Below are 21,314 nucleotides of genomic sequence, written 5' to 3'. Positions count from 1 at the left end.
TTCTCCAAAAAGATGTAACAATCTTGATTGTATTTGCACCTGACAGTAGAGCATCCTATTTTGAGGCAAAAACTGATAGAACTGAAAGGAGAAATAGGCTAATCCACGATTATAGTTGGAGACTTCAGCATTCCTCTGTAAGTCTCTACAGATCCAGAAGCCAGAAATCAGGAAGGACATAACTGAACAAACAGCATCAATCAATCAACTGTATCTAATTGACATCTATGGAACACTCATCCAACAACAGCAGAATATACATTCTTCTCAAGCTCACATGATACATTCACCAGGACAGACTACATTTTAGGCCATAAAACACACCTCAACAAATTTAAAATAATAGAAATCATTCAAAGTATATTCTCAGACAACAGTGAATTTAAACCAGAAATCATTAACAGAAAGACAGCTGGAATATCCAAAAATATTTGAAGGGGAAACAACAAACTCCTAAATAAGACATAGTTCAAAGTCTTAAGAGATTTTAAAAATATTTTGAACTGAATGAAAATGAAAACACAAATTATCAAAATTTGTGGAATGCAGTGAAAGCAGTGCTTAGAGGGAAATTTGTAGCATTGAATGCATATTTTAGAAAAGGAGAAAGAGCTAAGGTCAATGATCTAAGCTTCCACCCTAGAAAACTAAAGAAAGAAGAGCAATATAAACTTAAAGTAAGCAGAAGAAAAGAAATAATAATAATTGGAGCAGAAATCAATGAAATTGAAAATGGGAAAACAGTAGAGAAAACCAAATGCTTATCCTATGCAAAGATCAATAAAGTTGATAAACTTCTAGCCAGGATAACCAAGAAAAAAAGAGACAAGACACATATTACTGATATCATAAATGAACATGGAACCATCCCTACTAATCATATGGGCATTAAGATGGATAATAAAGGATTATTGTGAACAACTCTATGGTAACAAATTTGATAACTTAGATGAAATGAATCAAATCCTTGAAAGACACAATCTACCAAAACTTACACAAGGAGAAATAATCTGTTAAACCAAACATTTAAAGAAGATATGATACCAATTTTCTACAATTTCTTCCATAAAATAGAAGCAGAGGGAATACTCCCTTACTCATCCTATGAGGCCAGCATTACCCTAATACCAAAACCAGATGAAGACAGTACAAGAAAGGGAAACTACAGACCAATATCTCTCATAAACATACATGCAAAAATATTGAACAAAATATTAGTTAATCAAATCCAGCAATGTACACCCCAACCAGGCGAGATTTGTCTCAGGTATGCAAGGCTGGCTCAACATTTGAAAATCAATTATTGTAATCTACCACATCAATAACGCCCCTCCCACCACTGCTCACCATCATACTGGAAGTCCCAGCTAATGCAATTTAGACAGAAAAGGAAATAATACAAGGTTTATAGATTGCGCAGGAAGAGATAAAATTGTCTTTGTTCTTGGATAACATGATTATCTGTGTAGAAAATTCCAAAGAAACAGCAACAACAAAAAACTCCTGCAACTAATAAGCAATTACAGCAAGGTTGCAAGATTCAAGGTTAATATACAAAAGTCAATTGCTTGCTTGTATGCTAGCCAGTGAGAGACCCTTCAGGCTCACTCCTTTGTTCTGTTGACATGATCCCACTAAACTTTGAGCTCTTCTTTTATTGCTTTCTGTCAAGCATGGTACGTTATCTACTTTTGCTGCCCCAGAGCTGGAAGCAGCCATTTATTCAAAGGCCTGATATGTTCCAGTGGAAAATAACATTTGAAAACAGGATCTGAATATCAGGTGTCTTTATTTGAGTAGCAGGTAAATAACTGCAGGATCTTTCAGGGGACAAAACTAAGAAATGGTTTTTTAAATTGTGACTTTATATTTTCAATTCAAACTTAGTATCAACAAACTGGTACAGCCACTATGGAAAACAGTATGGAGGTACCTCAAAAAATGGTATGTACCTCCTACCATAGGATCCAGCTATCCTCCTGTTGGCTGTATAGCCAGAGGGATTGAGATCAGGATCTTGAAGACTGATTTTTCTTACTTTCTCTTTTCAACATTTGTATGTAATTTTTCTTAGAGTGATTATCTTGGTACATAATATCTTGGTACTTCAAAATCTTGGTGCTAATTTATTTTATCTTACAATAAATATTTTTTCATTTAAAATAGCCATAGAGCTAATAAAATTAAACATACTAAGTTTAAGATTTCTTTTTATGTCCATTTTTTCCCATAGAAAATGTTCTATTTAGAGTGTAAAGAGTTGGAGCACTCGGCTCAAACTTTCTTGAAATAAATGATTTTCTCTGTGTTTTTTTTTTTGTGTGTGTGTGTGAGGAAGATCAGCCCTGGGCTAACATCTGATGCCAATCCTCCTGTTTTTTTTGCTGAGGAAGATTGGCCCTGGGCTAACAACCATCCCCATCTTCCTCCACTTTATATGGGACGCCGCCACAGCATGGCTTGACAAGCGGTGCGTTGGTGCATGCCTGGGATCCAAGAGCACGCGCACTTAACTGTTGTGCCACCGGCTGGCCCCTCTCTGTGTTTTTATATTATCAATTTTGTATGCAGTAAAGTCTATTACTTTTCTATTTTTGTCCCATTCTAACTCTGCTCTTTATTTTTTATTTAATCTTATATTTGAATATGTTAATTATTAACATGGTTAAAAAGTTAAATTGCATTAAAAAATATAGCCGGAGAAGACTTGTTGACAGCCCTTTCTCTCATTTTTTATGGCTTCATTGTACTCCATTGTGTGACTGTATCATAGTTTATCAGTTAGATCCTACTGATAAACATTTGAGTGGTTTTCAGTAATTTGCCATTGTAAGAAATTATCAAATAATCTTGTGCATTGCTGTTTTTATCTGTAGAGGAATATCTTTAGTTCTAGAAATGAGATTACTATGTCTAAAAGTAAACGTATATTTAATTCTTTTGTATATTGCCAACTTCCCTAAGAATGTGCCATTTTGCATTCTCACTGGCAATGCACAAGAGTGCCTGTTCCCACCATCCCACAACAGAGTATGTTGACAGGATTTAGGACTTTTTTCCTCAAGCTGATAGGTTAGAAAAGATATCTTGGTATAGTTTTAATTTGCATTGCTCCTATTATGAGTATACGTTAATATCTTTTCATGTGTTTGAGTCATTTTTATATCTTTAAAATGTGTACTGTCTGGTCACAGCTTTTGCCCATTTTACAACTGAGTTTTTGTTTTTCTTCTCAAATTTTAATCTCTCTGTGGTATTAGTTCTTGATATTTTTCCTTTATTTGTTTGACTTGTATATACAATTTTTTGCCATGTAAATTTTTATCATTTTTTAAAAAATTTATCAGTTTTGTATTGTTTCTGAGTTTTGAGTCATAGGTAGGTTTTTCCCCATCTCATTTTTTTTTTTTTGTGAGGAGATCAGCCCTGTGCTAACATCTGCCCATCCTCCTCTTTTGTTGCCGAGGAAGACTGGCCCTGGGCTAACATCCACGTCCATCTTCCTCTACTTTATATGGGACGCCACCACAGCACGGCTTGCCAAGCAGTGCATTGGTGCGAGCCCAGGATCCGAACTGGCGAACCCTGGGCTGCCCCAGCAGAGAGCTCACACTTAACCACTTGCGCCACAGGGCCGGCCCCTCCCCGTCTCATTAAACAAAAGAATTCACATTGTTTTCTCAACACCAATTATTTGAAAATAAACCTGTATTATACACTAAATTTACATATGTAGTTAGTTCTACTCCTGAATCTTGTTTATTTTTTCCATTGGACTGTTCATGTGCCAACACCACACTGGTTTAATTATAGAGGCTTTATTAAGTGTTTTAAATACATGTTATGGCTTGTCTCTCTCTGCTCCTCTTTATTAGAGTGCATCTAGCTATTCTTGCTTATTTATGTTTCCATATGAACTTTAGAAACAACCAATAAACCTCTACAAAAATGTGTCGGTGCTTTTATTGGAATCGTATTAAATGTACATATTAACTAGGGAAAATGGTATATTTTGGTTTTGAGACACTTATCCAAAATGTGTTTCCATTTGTTTTATTTCTTCTTATGTAAGTTTGAGTACTTCTAGGTTTTTTTTTTACTATTATATGTGGAGTATTCTCTTATATCTTCTAGTTGGTTTTATTCTGTATATGCAAAGGCCATTGATATTATACGTTGATTTCGTATTTTGCAATCTTACTAAATTCTCCTAATTGTTTGTAATAATTTTGACATTGATTCTTTTTTTTTTTTTTTTGTGAGGAAGATCAGCCCTGAGCTAACATCCGTGCTAATCCTCCTCTTTTTGCTGAGGAAGACCGGCTCTGAGCTAACATCTATTGCCAATCCTCCTCCTTTTTTTTTTCCCCCTTTTTCTCCCCAAAGCCCCAGTAGATAGTTGTATGTCATAATTGCACATCCTTCTAGTTGCTGTATGTGGGACGCGGCCGCAGCGTGGCTGGAGAAGCGGTGGGTGCCTCGGTGTGCGCCCTGGGTTCCGAACGGGGGCCGCCAGTAGCGGAGCGTGCGCTCTTAACCGCTAAGTCACGGGGCCGGCCCTGACATTGACTCTTTTGCAATTTCCAGGCATTCTATCAGGGCATCTGGAAAGAAAAGCAGCCATCAGCGTGTATTTTTTCAGTATTTAAGAAGATAATTATAATATTGCACGGAGCTCTTAAATGGTGAATTTAGTTTGCTAATATTTTTATTAATTTTTCATTGCTATTCATAGGTAAGATTAGTTTATTGTTTTCTTATGCAATTTTTCTCATTTAGATATTAATATTTGATTTGAATAACAGGTGACTAAATACAGAGTGGAGAAGGCGGCTTTGGATGGTTTATTTTGTTTCTTAATTCAAGATCACACCCTTCTGCTGACATAGTGAAGCACAATTTCCTTAACAGTCTTTTTTGATGTGTCTTTAGATTCTATGATACTATCTTATTTCTGTAGGACCCTCAACTTTGGCTTCTTGCTCTCTTCTTTCCCTTTAATACCAGTCCTCCACCAGACAGTGTGCCCTTGTAAGGTGTCTCCTCCTATTCACTTTGCCAGCCCCTTTCTTTCAACTCCCAGAACTGGGACTCTGAGCCCCAGGCGCGGACAGGTTTCCATCGGGGTGTACTATCAGTTTTGCCTGTTCCTCCTGCTCCGCCCGTCCCCCTGGTCTGTGAAATCCCGCCTGACTCTCCTGCGGAGTAGTCTCTGGAGCTGGCCTCGCTGGTTTCAGTCTTTCCCCCACTTAAACGCGCATGACGTTACCAATATTCTCTTCCTCATAGTCGTAGCATAGGCTGTGTTCTGGCTGGTTTGTTTTCTCCTCTTCATTGAGCTGTATGGTTTTTAAGGACGTGTGGAGAGATTTGAATTCAGGTGGTCACCATTATCCCACAGGAGACTGGAGATTCTCTAACTTACTGGTGTTAACGTAAGTAGCAGTATCTCTTGAATTCTTATTTTGTTGATTTAATCAACATGCGTGGCTGTATCTACAGAAGTTCTATTTGCTTCTTTTTTCCCTATTATCTGGTCACTCTTTCTAAATCATTTTCAATAAAATAAGTCTAAAATGAATCTGTATATATGAGATAAAATATTATGAGCAGTTTTCAGTTTTGAGAGTCCTCAATGAATATATGGTAGTTTAGTTTAATCTTTATGAAGCAATTCATCATTATTTAAATATAACAATAATTTTAAAAAACCTTTTGACGTCTCTATACACATCTATATAGAAATTGGGCCAATTTTTTTATGCCTCAAGATATGATACCTTCAAAGTAATGTGGTTCCTTGACATTCTAATAGTCTGAGATTCCTTACCGAGGAGGTGTATCTGAATCCTCTGGAATATGTTTACAAAATACTTGTACCTGGTCTGTACCCCTGGAATAGCGGTTTTCAACTTGGCTGCATATTGTTATCACCTGTGGAGTTTTGAACCCTCCCAGTCTCAATCCACATGCCAGACTCATTAAATCAGAGTTTGTGAAGTCAGAGTCTCAGATATCAGTATAAGGCCTGAGGAAGAGCTCAAGATGATGTCTTAGAAGTGCTATTGACTCACATACCTGTACACTGATTCACATACATCCACAGTTGAGAACTGCCACTGGTTTTGAGACCACAGCTCGATGCTCCTTACAACCTATTTGAAGAAACTTAGTTCTAGAAAATTCTTTTTCTTGCCATCCTAACATGTAGCTATATTTTTGAGACTTTGGGTCAAAGCAAGATCTTCCATAGTGTCAAATAATGCTGAGGAAAATATCTGCAGTTAGACATAAATCCCCACCAGTCATTACTGCTCTGAGAAACTTATGGGAGTTCTAATCTGTGGGAAGAGAAAGTAGTTTGGAAATTCCAAAGCTTCACTAACAAGGTTTAGAAAGCAGTCCTTCCCTCATTTCAGTTGGAATTGGGACTGCTATGGTTTCTAGTCATCTGCAGATGGACGGCATCAGAATCACCTGGGGAACTTGTTAAACATGCAGTTTCCTATGCCTTATCCCAAGAGAACTGGATTGAGTAGGTTTCTGGGTGTGCTCGGGAATTGATGTTTTTAACAAACTACCAGGTGATTCTGATGCACCCACAATAACTCTGAATATAGCCTATGCGAAGTCACATTCCAAAGGAACTTGATGGAAGTTGCAGGAATTCTGATTGCCTCAAGCCCGGAGGCATAGGTAGAAAAGATCCGGAGTTTCACTTTTATGACATTCACAAAAGCCATAGGGATTTAGAGATGAAATAACTTCGCCATCCTATGCTGAAGAGAATAGGACATAGAAAGTGTTCATATGTTGCATAAGTTGTTTCCATTAAATCTTTTGGTCAGATTAGTTATATCATCGTATTTTTAAATCTGTTTACAGTATCCTGTCCTGTAGATATTCACAGCAGCCGTGGGAAAACCCAAATACGTCTTGTGGATCTGTTAATATGTTTTTATCTCCCTTCTGATGAGTCCTATGGTGATATTTGCCAGCCTTGCAAATGTAACTCCTGATTCAATATATTGATAGAATGGATTTTTAAAAATTGTTATAGTCAAACTTTTCTTTTGCTTAGAGAAGTTGCTAGTCAGTACATAAGACATCATTAATCAGAATTTTTCCACAATCACGAAATTTTAGAGTCTAAGGCAGTGATTCTTAATATTTTGAATCAAGGATCCCTTTGAGAATCTGATGAGAGCCTTGGAACTTTCTCACCCAGATGACTGAACTTGTTTGAATGAAATCAAAGTTTCCACATATTTTTAGGGAATCTATTAACATCCCAAAGCTCCTTAGATCCACACCGCAGTTTAAAAAGTCCTGATCTAAGAGATGTGGTATCTATACTAATTTATGGTTTAATAGGATTTTATGTGTTTTCCAGGTACCTGTACAAGAATGGAATTCATGCACTTGATAAGCAAACATTTAAAGGACTCATATCCTTGGAACAGCTGTAAGTAATAAAAACTTGCTTATTGAATCACTGATGGTTATGGTTCAAATAGAAGTTTTTTAATGCCATTATGTGATAGTTGAACAATTAGTTTCAGCTTTGTCATGCAGCTTGAATGACTGAATATTCTGTCATCAGCTGGATGAAAACAGGAACATCTGATCCAGATGAGAGGAGGCAGACAGAGCTCAGCTGGAGTCCCAGCTGCTGCACTTATCGGTTGTGCACCGTTGGGCAAGTTGCCCCCCGAGCCTGTTTCTAAATCTCTGAAATGAAGATATTTCTGCGTGAGGATTGAGATATTACATGCAAAGAGACTGGTTTATCACTTGACACAAATAGGCATTTTATAGATGGTAATTGATAGATGTGATTATTATTAATTTATGAAACAAGCTCATAGACACTTAAGTGATATAGGAACTCCCAGAACATGAGACTTAACCTCTCGTTTTACAAATGATAAAACCAAATCCAATGTTAATTAAAGGACTTGCCTCGGGTTAAAGTCTGTGGCATTATTATTACAACCCAGACCTCCTGACTTCTACCTTATGCACTTTTCAGCATTTGACACCTGACTGCTGGTTTCAAAATAAGTTTGAAATCCTATAAACCTTAGATTCGCTTGTCAGAATTTCAGTGTGAAATACGAGTTCCTCAATATGAAAAAGTAGTTACACTGCTACTAAACTACAATTTGATGTTTTATTCAGAGATTTCTCTCAATTATCAGTGTCTGTGACATAATACTAATTAGATATTTGAAGAGATTTTCTCCCATTGATGACAAACTATGGGATACTTTTTAAGCTTAGATCTGTAGAATGCTCTTTGGTCTTTAATTAATAGGACTCTAGGGCCGGCCCCGTGGCTTAGCGGTTAAGTGCGCGTGCTCCGCTGCTGGCGGCCCGGGTTCGGATCCCCGGCGCGCACCGACCCGCCGCTTCTCCGGCCATGCTGAGGCCGCGTCCCACGTACAGCGACTGGAAAGATGTGCAGCTATGGCATACAACTATCTGCTGGGGCTTTGGGGGGGAAAAAAATAAATAAATAAAATTATAAAAAAAAAAGTTTAATAGGACTCTTAAATACCAGAAGCCTTTAACCCTCAACTTTCTATCTTCAATGTGGCTTCTTAATTTCAAAACAACTATTTGTATTCATTTTTATAATAAATATGCTTCTGTAACAATCCAAAAAACCTGGATTTCTTTTTTTCCTAGAAGGCCAAAGTGTTAGGTTATTGTAACAAAATATGATCAATCAATCAAATATATTTTTAAAAATTGTCATTGCTTCTGTCTACTTCTCCTCTTATTAATTTTCTTTTACATGACTAATGAGTCATCCCTGTGACAAAGTGTGTTTCTTCATCTTTTCCTTTATTATTTTAAATTGTGTAATGTTTTAGGTAATTTTTACTATATTGCAGAATCATCACAAAAACCAATTAATTATAAATTCTTTAGTAACAACAATAGCAAACAAAACCCTTATCTCTGTTATGTGTTTTTAATCAAATATATTTACAGATGGTTTATAAAAAATTAGCATATGAAAAGTTTTAATTTCCATTTAAAATAGAAATAATTCTCATCAGTAAATGCTTTATATTCTGATAATAATTACTAGTCTTACTAATATTGAGTAATGCTAATGTTTAAAGCCATGGAAACAGGCATTTCTACTTTCTATTTTTTTTTTTATGATTTTTTTTTTTTTTTTTTTTTTGTGAGGAGATCAGCCCTGAGCTAACATCCGCTAATCCTCCTCTTTTTTTTTTTTTTTGCTGAGGAAGACGGCCCTGGGCTAACATCTGTGCCTATCTTCCTCCACTTTATATGGGACGCCGCCACAGCATGGCTTACCAAGTAGTGCGTCGGTGCGTGCCCGGGATCCGAACCAGCGAACCCCGGGCCGCCGCAGCGGAGCGCGCGCACTTAACCGCTTGCGCCACCGGGCCGGCCCCTACTTTCTATTTTTAAAGCATGATTCCATGCTGTTGTGAATCACTATTCAAAGAGGATTTCTGGTATCCAAAAATGTAATCTCTAATCCTTGGAATTTTCATGATTTTAATCATAGCTCTTAAAGCCAATTTTATTTCAATATATGTCTACAAAACGAAAGTAGAACTTGAGGTGCCTAAGATATTTTTTCTTTAAGATTTGTTTACATTGTCTTCCTTTTAATGATTCTTATTGTACAAAATCCTTTTTGGATTAAATTTCTTCTTGAGGAAGGTGGGGACACATGGTAGATGTTTGCATAGTCTCAAAAATGGTAGGGCATTGTGATACCAATTCTGCTACTGACGTGATTGTTCACAATCAGTATAAAAATATACTTTTCCATTTTCCTACAGTCTTCATAATACAATTTTTGATCCAAAAAAGTGGGGATGGGAAGTGAGGAAGGGATATTGAAGAAGGATTTGTTAGCCTAATTCTCTTTTTGATCTTTTTGTCAATTTATAATTTGACAAACTACATACTTTTTTAAAACCACTTTATTGAGGCATGATTGACAAACAAAAGCCTGTGCATATTTAATGTATACAACTTGATAAGTTTGGAGATAAGTATACACCCATGAAACCATCACCACAATCTATGCCATAAACATATCCATCACCTCCAAAAGTTTCCTCTCTCTCTCTTTGTTTGTTATTAGTATCATTATTGATAAGAACACCTAACATAAGATTCAACCTCTTAGCAAATTTTTAAGAATAAAAAACAATATTAAGTCCTGAAATCGTAAAACTACTAGAAGAAAACAAAGGAAATCTTCTTGACATTGGTCTTGGCAATGATTTCTTGGATATGACACCAAAAGCACAGGCAAAAGAAGCAAAAATAGACAATTGGAGCTGTATCAAATTAAAAATCTTCTGCACAGCAAAGGAAACCATCAACAAAATGAAAAGGCAACATATGGAAGGGGAGAAAATATTTGCAAACGTATATCTGATAAATTCAAAATTTATAGGGGACTCCTACAATTCAACAGCCAAACAAATAACCCAATCAAAAAAATGGGCAAAAGACTTGAATAAATATTTTCCCAAAGAAGACATACAAATGGCCAACAGGTATACAAAAACATGCTCTACATCACTAATCATCAAGAAAATGCAAACTAAAACCACAATGAGAAGTCTCCTCTCACCAGTTAGGATGGCTATAATTAAAAAAAAAAAATAATAATAAGTGTTGGTGAGGATGTGGAGGAAAGGGAACCCCTTGTGCACTGTTGGTGGAATGTAAATTGGTGCAGCCACTATGGAAAACAGTATGGAAATTCCTCAAAAAATTAAAAATAGAACAAAAATTAAAAATAATCCGGCAATCCCACTTCTAAGACTATATCTAAAGGAATTGAAATCAGGATCTCAAAAAGATACCTCCAATCCCAGGTTCATTGCAGCATTATTCACAACAGACAAGACATACAAACAATGTAACTGTCCATCAACAGATGGATGGATAAAGAAAATGTGGTACATACATATAATTAATTTATTCTGGCTTAAAAAGAAGGAAATCCTGCTATTTGCGACAACATGAATGAATCTGGAGGACATTATGTTAAGTGAAATAAGCCAGACACAGAAGGACAAATACTACATGATACCACTTATAAGATGAATCTGAAATAGTCAAACTCATAGAAGCACAGAGGAGAATAGTGCTTGCCAGGAGCTGGGGGGAGAGGGAAATGGGAGCTATTAATCAAAAGGTACAAAGTTTCAATTATGCAAGATGAATAAAACCTAGAGATCTACTATACAAAATAGTGTCAAACCACATTCTGCTTCAAGGATAAATGTCCTCTTTATGTTATGTTAGATTATTTTCTACATGTTGGCTACATAAAGAGAAATTTTGTGATTAAACACAACAAAGTAGTAGACTAAAACACAAATGTTATTTTAAGTGTTAATAAGGCATAGTTATTTCTATAGAATAATTTGTTCTTATATTGATTATATCAGGGCAGTAGATAACATAGGGAGGATTAATTATTTGTAAGAATTATAACCACTGAATTTTCATGTAGGAAGATAGAATGATCACGTATTAGGGAAATGCGTATTAAAATGAACAAACTTGTAAGGATACAATGAATTTTGCCAAATATAAAGACCATTTTCTTAGGTATAATTGTCTTTTTTATATATAGCAAAATACCACTGCTTAAGAAGGATGGTATCTCCAAAGTATATTTTTTTTCTCTACCAATGACTTAGAGGACTCTAATGCTTCTACCTTTCAGAACAAGAGTAACTAGTGTGCTCTTAGAAAGAGCAGATTAATATTTCTTAGATTGTTAGTCAATCATCCTGCTTCCAATTACTCTTCTTCATCTAAAATTTCTGTTTTTATTCCACTGATACAATGAACATATTTTCATTGATTATATATTTTTTGCCAATGAATTTTTCTTCATCCTTGCCTCCTTAATAGGCATCAAATATCTCTTTTGTGAAAATGATATCTTCTAGTCATGTTTCTAATATAACCATTAAATTAGAGGTGATATGATCCGTTTTACTTTGTCCTTATTTTTAACCTGCATTTCCTCTTTCATGCATATATTTCTTACTTTTCCTTTTCTTTAGATGTTTACTTATTTCTGAATGGTATATTTCATCTGGAGCATCTTTATTTGATAACCAGCAGGCTTTAATACTTGTGTTAAACTGTTATGTATTGCTCCATATCTTAAATATAAATGTCTTGTATTGTCTACTGCAATTATGGAAAGAAGCAGAGTAATGTTGCTGATAACGTAAAGTTATAAGAAATCATACTGAACTAAGTTTGATCTGACTGAAAATGTGCAGTACTACTAGCTATTTGATCTTGAGCATTTCACCTTAAAATTCTAAACTTTAGTTTCCTTTTATTGTTTTTTTTTTTTTTTTTGTGAGGAGATCAGCCCTGAGCTAACATCCGCCAATCCTCCTCTTTTTTTGCTGAGGAAGACGGCCCTGGGCTAACATCGGTGCCCATCTTCCTCCACTTTATATGGGACGCCGCCACAGCATGGCTTACCAAGCAGTACTTCGGTGCGCACCCGGGATCCGAACCAGCGAACCCTGGGCCGCCGCAGCGGAGCGCGCGCACTTAACCGCTTGCGCCACCGGGCCGGCCCCTCCTTTTATTGTTTTTTAAATGAGGATTCTAAAAGTGATTTGCCAGGCTGACTCTGAGATCTAGGGATAATATATATGAAACACTTGGCTAGAGTAGGTACTGAAATAATAGTACCTATTATTTGTTACCATACTAATTATTATTTTGTAATTATTATTTCAGTAATTACTTTCTGCATAACTTTAAAGAAATAGCTAATTTTAAATGGGGTATTTTTAAAATCGAAAATTAAATTTAGCCAGCGATACGAAGTATCATTAACTTAATTTCTTTGACCTTTCTTGATCTAGGCTATTTTAAAGGACCTTCTAATTTTATTTCTTAATATAAGCCATACTGGCTGTAAATACTAAAACAATGTAATCTTTTTAAACATGTAATTATCCTGAATTATAAAGTTAATATTTCAAAGGTTTTATTAAAGTATCTCATTTTTTTCCAGAAGTCTAGTTAAAATTCTTTAAGAATCTAAAGTTACAAGGAATGAAATAACTAGCTTGATACTTTTGGATTTATAGATACTTTGAAAATCCAAAAATTTTGACTGGAATGAAAGAATATGTGGATAAAACTTCTTTTGCTTATTCAGTGTATGAAAGTCCTATATTAGATCCATTTGGGGTTTATCCAAATTGTTGATGTCATTCGTCCAAAGACTACCAGGAATGTACCTATAGTTACACAAGTTGAATTTATCACTTATTTCAGTGAAGGAGAAAACATGCCATGAGGAGTCACAGGGAGTATCAGTAAGAGGGTGTTAGAAAGAACATTTCACAGAACGTGGACTTTGGCTGGGTGGTTAAGGGGGACAAGAAAGCAGGGATTTGCTCTAAACTGGATAATGTCAGAAAGGGTGCACAAGTCTATGATTATGTATCTTAATAAATCTTATCTACGGAGAGGAGAGAATAGAATGAGGATAAAGCTGTAATTGGTAAGGACATAGCATTCACTCAACTTGGCCAAGAGAAGAGGGTGTTTAGTGTCTGTGGGTGGCACAGTAACCTCGTATTTGTCTGTAATTAGACAAAATTAAGGATTAGCCTTGTTTTGTCCCATTTTATCAAGTCTCATGGTAACCTCGCCTGAGCTTGAATTCTGTGAGATTAGGCTCAGTAGGAGAATACCATGGCCTACCCATGAGGGCCAGGCCAGTGTCTGAATTTCAGGGATGCTCTTTTTTTTTAACTTCCTTTCTCAAGATAAATTACAGCCCAAAATATAGGCCATTATGGTGGTAAAGATTCTTCATCAAGGACTTAATTTAAAATAACCCTTCCATCATGATGACTAGTAACTTATTCTCAGTATGAAAAGCATCTATGCGTCATTATACACCATGTAACGACGTTTTGGTCAATGATGGACTACATATATGACTGTGGTCCCGTAATATTAGCACCATATAGCCTACGTGTATAGTAGGCTATACCACCTAGGCGTGTATAAGTACACTCTGTGGTGTTGGCACAATGACAGAATCACCTAACAACACATTTCTCAGAATATATCCTCATCATTAAGTGACGCATGACTGTATAACATCTGGGAGAGTTTCACTGATTTATTAACAAATTTCTGCTTTTGAATATGATGCAGTAGGAGAGAGCAGATTTACATTCTGCTTTAAAAATACTAAAAACCAGACAAAACATATGAAACAGCAGTTTTCAGGCATTGGACAACAGGCAACAAAGGGCTGTGACCCATGAGAGAAGGGACACATAAAGTGATCTCTATGATGGTCGTAGTTTACTGTCTGGGGGCAGTTTCCAGCCGGAAGCATAGGCAGGGCTTACACAACCAGAGACTAGCAGGCTTGCTGTGGATGAGACAGAGATCGGAGTTTGGGGAGCTTAGTGTGGTGAAATTGGTGGCATGGGGTACCAGAGAGCAGGATGCTGCACAGAGAGAGCCTGGAGACCTGCAGAAGCTTCCCCTAAAGTCTTTGTCTGGATACTGATCTGCTCATGTATGAGAGGAAACTACCCATGGGCAGAAAAGAACCACTGGAAAGCTCTAGGCCAAAAACGTCCCAGAAATTCCCAGACAGGGCTGGGAAGAGTTTGTGCTACTACCACCCAATGTGAAGAACCTCATGCTACATAGCACTGGATAAAGTCTTCAGAAAGGTGTCACCTTAACAGAGGGGCTAAATGAGTCCTATTATGAAGACTGCTCTAGACCTGCTGCAGTACAGGTTAAAGCAAACCTGAGAGAATCAAACTGATCCCAGGTCATATAACTGTGTGCCAGAATAAAGTCCAATATTCTTCAAAAGAATACAACAAAATCCAGCACTCAACAACTCATCATTCACGTTTCTCATCATTCAATCAAAAATTCTTGGCAAGCACAACACACCAGAGTTGTAATATTAAGAAACCAAAACCTGATAGAACTGAAAGGAGAAATAAGCAAATTCAACACTCCTCTGTCAATAACTGATAGAACAAGTAGAAAATCACTTAGTGTATAGAAGACCAGAGTAACAGTATCAACCAACTTGACCTAATTGATATTAATAGAGCATTCCACTTTACGCCAGAAGAATACACAACATTTTCAAGCGCACAAGGAACATTAACCAGATAGATTCTATTCTGGGCTACAAAATGTCTTAATAAATTTAAGAAGATTGAAATCATACAAAATATCTTTTCTCATCAAAACAGAATTAAACTAGAAAATAATAATAGAAAGATATCATTTGAACTTCCAAATATTTAGATCTACTAAGTAATTCAAAGAAGAAATCATAAGAAAAGTTAGGAAATATTTTGAACAGAATAAAAATGAAATGACAATATATTAAAATTTTGAGTATGTAACTAAATTAGTGGCTAGATTAAAATTTATATAATTTAATACTTATATTTGAAAAGAATAAAGATCTCAAATCAATGATCCAAGTTTCTATCTTAACAATCTAGACAAAAAGAGAAAATTATATTCAAAGTAAGCAGAAAGAGGGAAATAAAAATGAGTTAAAATAAAAGAAGTTGAAAATAGAACCACGATAGAGATAAGTCATTACATGAACATCTGACTTTTCCAGAAGAGCAATCAAATTGATAGACCTCAAGTCAAACTCTCAGAAAAAAGGGAGAAGACACAATTTACCAATATCAAGAATGGGGGTGCCTTAGCACAGATACTATAGAAATATTAAATGGATAATAAGGGTGTATCATGAACAATTTTCTGCCAATAAATTTGGCAACTTAATGAAATAAGAAATATTTTTGAAAGATACAACTTATAAATTTCACTCAAGAGCAAAGAAATAATCTGCATAACTCTAGATATATACACATATATATAAAGGAAATTATATTTGTAGTTAAAACATTTCTAATTAAAAAAAATTCTATGTCCAGATGCGTTCACTGGTGAATTCTTACAAACATTTAAGGAAGAAATAAATCCAATACTGTACAAATTCTTTCAGAAAATAAAGGAGGAACACTTCCCAACTCATTTTATGACTTGCAACCATTTTATGACACCAAAGTCAGACAAAAGCATTACAAGAAAAGAATATAACAGGCCTCTATCCCTCATTAACAAAGATGCAAAATTTGTTAACCAAATATTAGAAAATTAAGTCCAGCAATGATTTGAAAGGGATAATAAATAAATCATGCACAAGTAGGTTTAATTTTAGAAATACAGGTTGGTTTAACATTTGAAAACCTAAAATATATTTCACCGTATTAATAGATTAAAGAAGAAAAACCAGATGATTATTTCAATATATGCAGAAAAAGTATTGGGCAAAATTTAACACCCATTCATGATAAAAAACCCCTCAACAAATTAAGAATAAACAGGAATTTCCTCAACCTGGTAGAGGACATCTAGAAAAAGCCCTTGCCTAACTTCATACTCAATGGTGAAAGACTGAGTACTTTACTCTTAAGGTTGGGAACAAGGCAAGAACGAAAGAAAATAAGCACATGAAAAGATGTTCATCATCATTAGTCATTACGGAAATGCAAATTAAAACCACCATGGGGTACCAATATGTAACTTTTAGAATGGCTAAAATTAGAGAGACTGAAAAAACCCAGTGTTGGGTAAAATGTGGAGCAACTGGAAGTCACTCACACTTTGCTGCTGGGAACGCAAAGCGATACAGACCCTTTGAAACACGTTTGGCAGTTTTTTTTAAAGTTAGACATTAAGAGTGAGACACAGCAATTTCCCTTTTAAGTATTTACCCTGAAGAAATGAAACATATTTCCACACAAAGACTACTGCTTGAATGATTCTAGCATCTTTATTATAATAGCCCTGGACTAGAAACAACCCAGATGTCTATCAACTGGTGAATGGATAAGCAAACTATGGTATATCCATACAATGGGATAGCACTCAGCAGCACACAGGAGTAAACCGATGATGCCATAGCCCGGTGGGATGAACTTCAAATGCATATGCTAGGTTAAAGGAGCTAGACAAGTAAGATTCTATACCGTCTGATTACATTATATCACATTCTAGGAAGTGCACAACTACAATCACAGAAAGCAGATCAATAGTTTCCTGGGGCAGGTGGCCGGAGAGTAGGGTTGGCTGCAAAGGATGTGAGAGTATTTTTGGGGGTCATGGAAATATTCTGTGTCATGTTTATGATGCTGGTTAAATTATGTATACATTTATCACAACTAATTTATTTGTACACTTAAAATTGGTGAATTGTTATTATATGTAAATTATACCTCAATAAAGCTGATTTAAGAAAAACGAAGACAAATAAACATCTCATTATTATTCACCAGATGGTTCTCTGAATTTATTCTCATTCTCATTTTTGTTTGCTAATTCTATGACTTCTTATTATACTGGCTTATAGTAAGTCTTGTAGTCAGATAGTAAAATGTCTCCAATTTTAATTTTCTTTTGAAAAATTGTTTGCATTCCCATATATATTTTAGAATTAGCTTGTTCATTTCTAATCCCACCCCCCACCCCCACCACTACCAAAAGGAAGCTCCCTGAGATTCTGGCTCGAATTACCTTGAATCTATAGATCACTTTGTCAGAACTTCTATCACCAAATATACCATAAATGTATTCAGACCAGACATAATGAAATGGGTTATTTTTGGTAGAATTATATCCAAGCAAAAATCTTAGTCATCTAAGTAGTCTGGGTAAAATCAAAGCCCATCTCCAAACCAGTAGGAACATCACATGTGTCTTGGGTAGAGCAAGTAGGGGACTTTTCCTGGGAACTGAGGGACCAGAGGGCTGGTGTGCAGTTACAAGGGATGGCAATTTGATCCTAGTTCCTGAGCATAATTAAAATTCAATTTTAAGCATCTTTCTAGGAATAGTTCTGTGCTTACATTATTTAATTTTGTCTTTCCAACTAGCTTTGTGACAACATTTGAAATACATTTGATGAGAAAAGAGTAATACAATATTCTGTTGTTAACACTCCAGAGCATCCCATTCTAGGCACAGGATTGGCTCCTGTCTGGCTGAAAGTGGCATGGGTTTCCAATCCATTCTACAGTGTCCTCCTTATTCCTCACTCACATACCTCAGCATGGGTCTCACTCTGGCAAACCCTCTCTTTGGGCACTGCATGAAAGGAAGGCTTTGAGGACCTTCCCCTCTTCTGTACAATTCTAGACAAAATTTGTAAGACGTAAAGAATAATCCTGACTTTGAAAATGTCCAAGTTTGTTCTTCAATAGGAAGTGGATGTTAAAAGCAGAGAAGTTCTCTGATATCCTTTGGGGCTCTCCAAGGTTTCCTGGGGAAAGGCCTAGACACTCACACTGAGAAGAGGGTCGGTGGAGTGGTGTTGAGTTTCTCGTCTCCTCTGTCGGTCTGCAGGATGTGTGATACCTCTAAGGTGGAGATAAAGATTCTTTATCTTTGCACACAGGCACTTCTGACTGGTTGGGATCAGAGGCAGGAAGGGGCTTGTGTCACACTTCAAGCACCACTGTTGTTAAAATGTCTGGATAGGAGAATAAGATTTATGGGTCCGAGTATGTTTTGAAGTCGTTCTGTAAACAACAATTGCTGCCAATTAATCTGTTTGGGTTTTTGATTGAATTTCCTTTTCTAAATTATGTTCTAAGACGACAGGTTGTAGATTAGTGTTCTAAAGTTAAAACTTTCATTTGCCTTGCAGTGTGCTCAGTAGTGTTCCCAAACCAGAGGATATCCAGCCTGGCAGCATGCTAGAATCACCCAGTGAGCAAATAAAAATAGCACTGTCTGTCTGCCCTCACAGTAAATCAGATTCTCAGGAGGAGGGCGCTGGCACTGGTGGTTTCTTTCAAAGTTCCCTGGGAGATTTTAATGTGCAGTCAAGGTTAAGAATCTTTATCTCCACCTTAGAGGTATCACACATCCTGGAGATGCTATAGAGGCTTATCTGGGATTGATGCTTCCTTCTCTGCCTGCAGCCCTCTCCTAACAGCCATCACCAATAGTTTATACACTCCATTATCTAAAGTCTGCCTTTATCTGGCAGAAAAGCTGTACCAGGTACCAGCCAAATAAACACATTAGAGTTGAGTTATAAACAGATTATTATAAATATTTGGGTTCAGGTACTTAAGAAATAGAAATCATGAAAATGTCATCTCCTTAACTTGTTTTTCTACACCTTGGAGCACCTGTGTCTCTGAACTCACTTTCTCACACTCGTGTTCATTTCTTGTGAACTGCATGACAGCTGGTGTTTCTATTCCGTTTAGTGTTGGAGCAAGTATTCATGTTTGGCCAGCATATATCAGATATCATAAAATTTGTGATATCAAGAAAGAAGAATCCGAACTCTTAAAAAAGTAAATGGAGTTCTGTTTTTGAAAAGAAGGCTTGGGTTATTTCACAAGCAACATGCCTTTATCGACTAATGTTCTTCCAGCCAGCACTGCCCTCTGCGCGTCACACGCTCTCCTCTGGACCCTCCATTTCTCCTTTGCTTTCTATCTCCCCTCCCTCATGATCTCTTTCCTTTAAGGATATGCTCAAGTTTTCTCACAAAGAAAGCCCATTCTTGAGCCTCCATTCCCATTTAGCTACTGTTCTCATTCCTCCCTTTATGTATATCATTAAGTATATGTTATTTTGTAAGTGACAGAAAACTCAACTTGAACTGGCTTAAGCAAAAAAAAAGGAACTCATAATCCAATGATTTACCAGAGGAGAAGTTATCAAAAAACCCTCAAAAACCAAAAAACCAAGACACTACCCTCCATTTCTGCTCAGGCAGCACTAATGGTAAGAACGCCACTCATTGCTATCAGCTTCATCGTTAACACGGTAGTTTTGAACACATTATGGTACTTAATTCTCTAGTAGCTGTGAGGTGAATATACGCTCATAAAGGTTAAAAAAGAAGAAACAGAGTCTTGGAGAGTTTGAAGTTAAACGTCTTGTGCGTTGTTGCACAGTTAGCAAGCGGTAGAGTCAGGTAAAAATTAAGGCCTTTTGATTCTGAGTTTTGGGTCTTCATGAGAATATCACTATATATTACTATGAAAAATAATAGGCTTTGCTATTTTAGCAATCTTTTGCTTTTTTAATTCTGATTAATTCTCGAGTAGTAACAATCACAGATGGTGATGGAGCCAGTCTTTCTCGTGGGCTCGCTATGGTCCAGTCTCCTGAAGAGAAGTGTGCCTTCCCCTCAGCAATAGGTCTGCTGCGGTGACTTATCTGCATTCTGCACTTGACAGGCCAGACCCACGGCCCCAGTTATTATAGCACCTTGATCTGCACAAAAATCTATAGCAAAGATTTGCAGATGGTGGTAGCCAAATTTCATCAGGAACAGGCGCACCTGAAGCAGCATTTAGGGCGTGCTCTTGCTTATCGGGACATCTTGAGCTCAAGGTGGAAGTGACGGCGGAAGAAACCGTAGAGCATGACTTTACGATTGGAACTTGGCAGTGCCTAGTCCTCTGAGTACTCGAGATTGCGTGTCGCCCACTGAGAGACGTTACAGCAGTCACCATCCACTCCGGGAGTGCGCCCTTCTCTTCTCTCACCTCTAAGCCTTTGAGATGCTTTCCTGTTCCTGGAATCCCTTCCCTACCTTCTTCACCTGCCTAAACTCCTTCTTGCTCAATCATCTGTATAAGCGAGGGACGTGTTCTGATTTAAGTAACAAAAAACCCACCTCACGGTATCTCCTTCTCCACCTCTCTGCTTACTTGGAAGAGCCTTGTTTTCACACCTTACTTGCTATTGAGTGCCCCCCTCCCCCCGAAAGACCCTGAGTCCCATTGGGTTCCTGCTACCAGCTGGGGGTCTGAGATCTCTGTACCGTGCTATTTCCCACAGCTGCCCCAGATGTGACGCCCAGAGTCTGACGGCTGGCAGACTGGTTATCTGTCCTCCTTCAGGATACACTGGACAGGGAGAACAGGATAAATGAAAACAAGCAAGCTAACAAACACTCCTTGGAGAAAGTGGAGACTGAAGCACAGTCATATGTGGTCTACATGGATACCACTTCTTGATGGGCAAATATAGTGAGAACTCCCTCCAGTGGTTCAGTTCCTTGGTTAAGCAAGTTGGCAGCCCTCCATGGGCTCTGACTAAACCCTTCCTTGGCACCTGTGTTGGGAGATGGCTCTGCCTGTGGACTGGGCAGTTGTGGTAACCCATTTCTTGTTGGTGTCGGTTCAGGGATTGCTTTAATGTTT

At 37.0% G+C, this 21,314-nt stretch overlaps 1 protein-coding gene across 1 annotated transcript in view; it reads left to right on the top strand.

Moving 5' to 3' along the window:
• PXDNL (peroxidasin like) overlaps positions 1–21,314 on the top strand; it is a gene marked incomplete at its 5' end in the record, with an annotated part of 424,640 nt that overhangs the window by 226,279 nt on the left and 177,047 nt on the right. The window contains 1 exon segment of the mRNA XM_058528993.1: positions 7,394–7,465. Coding sequence (XP_058384976.1) covers positions 7,394–7,465 — 72 coding nt within the window.

Source organism: Diceros bicornis, chromosome 33 (genome assembly GCF_020826845.1).
Source record: "Diceros bicornis minor isolate mBicDic1 chromosome 33, mDicBic1.mat.cur, whole genome shotgun sequence".
NCBI classification, from domain to species: domain Eukaryota; kingdom Metazoa; phylum Chordata; class Mammalia; order Perissodactyla; family Rhinocerotidae; genus Diceros; species Diceros bicornis.
Note: the sequence above shows the minus strand (reverse complement) of the source record. Positions and strands in the feature narration are given on the sequence as shown.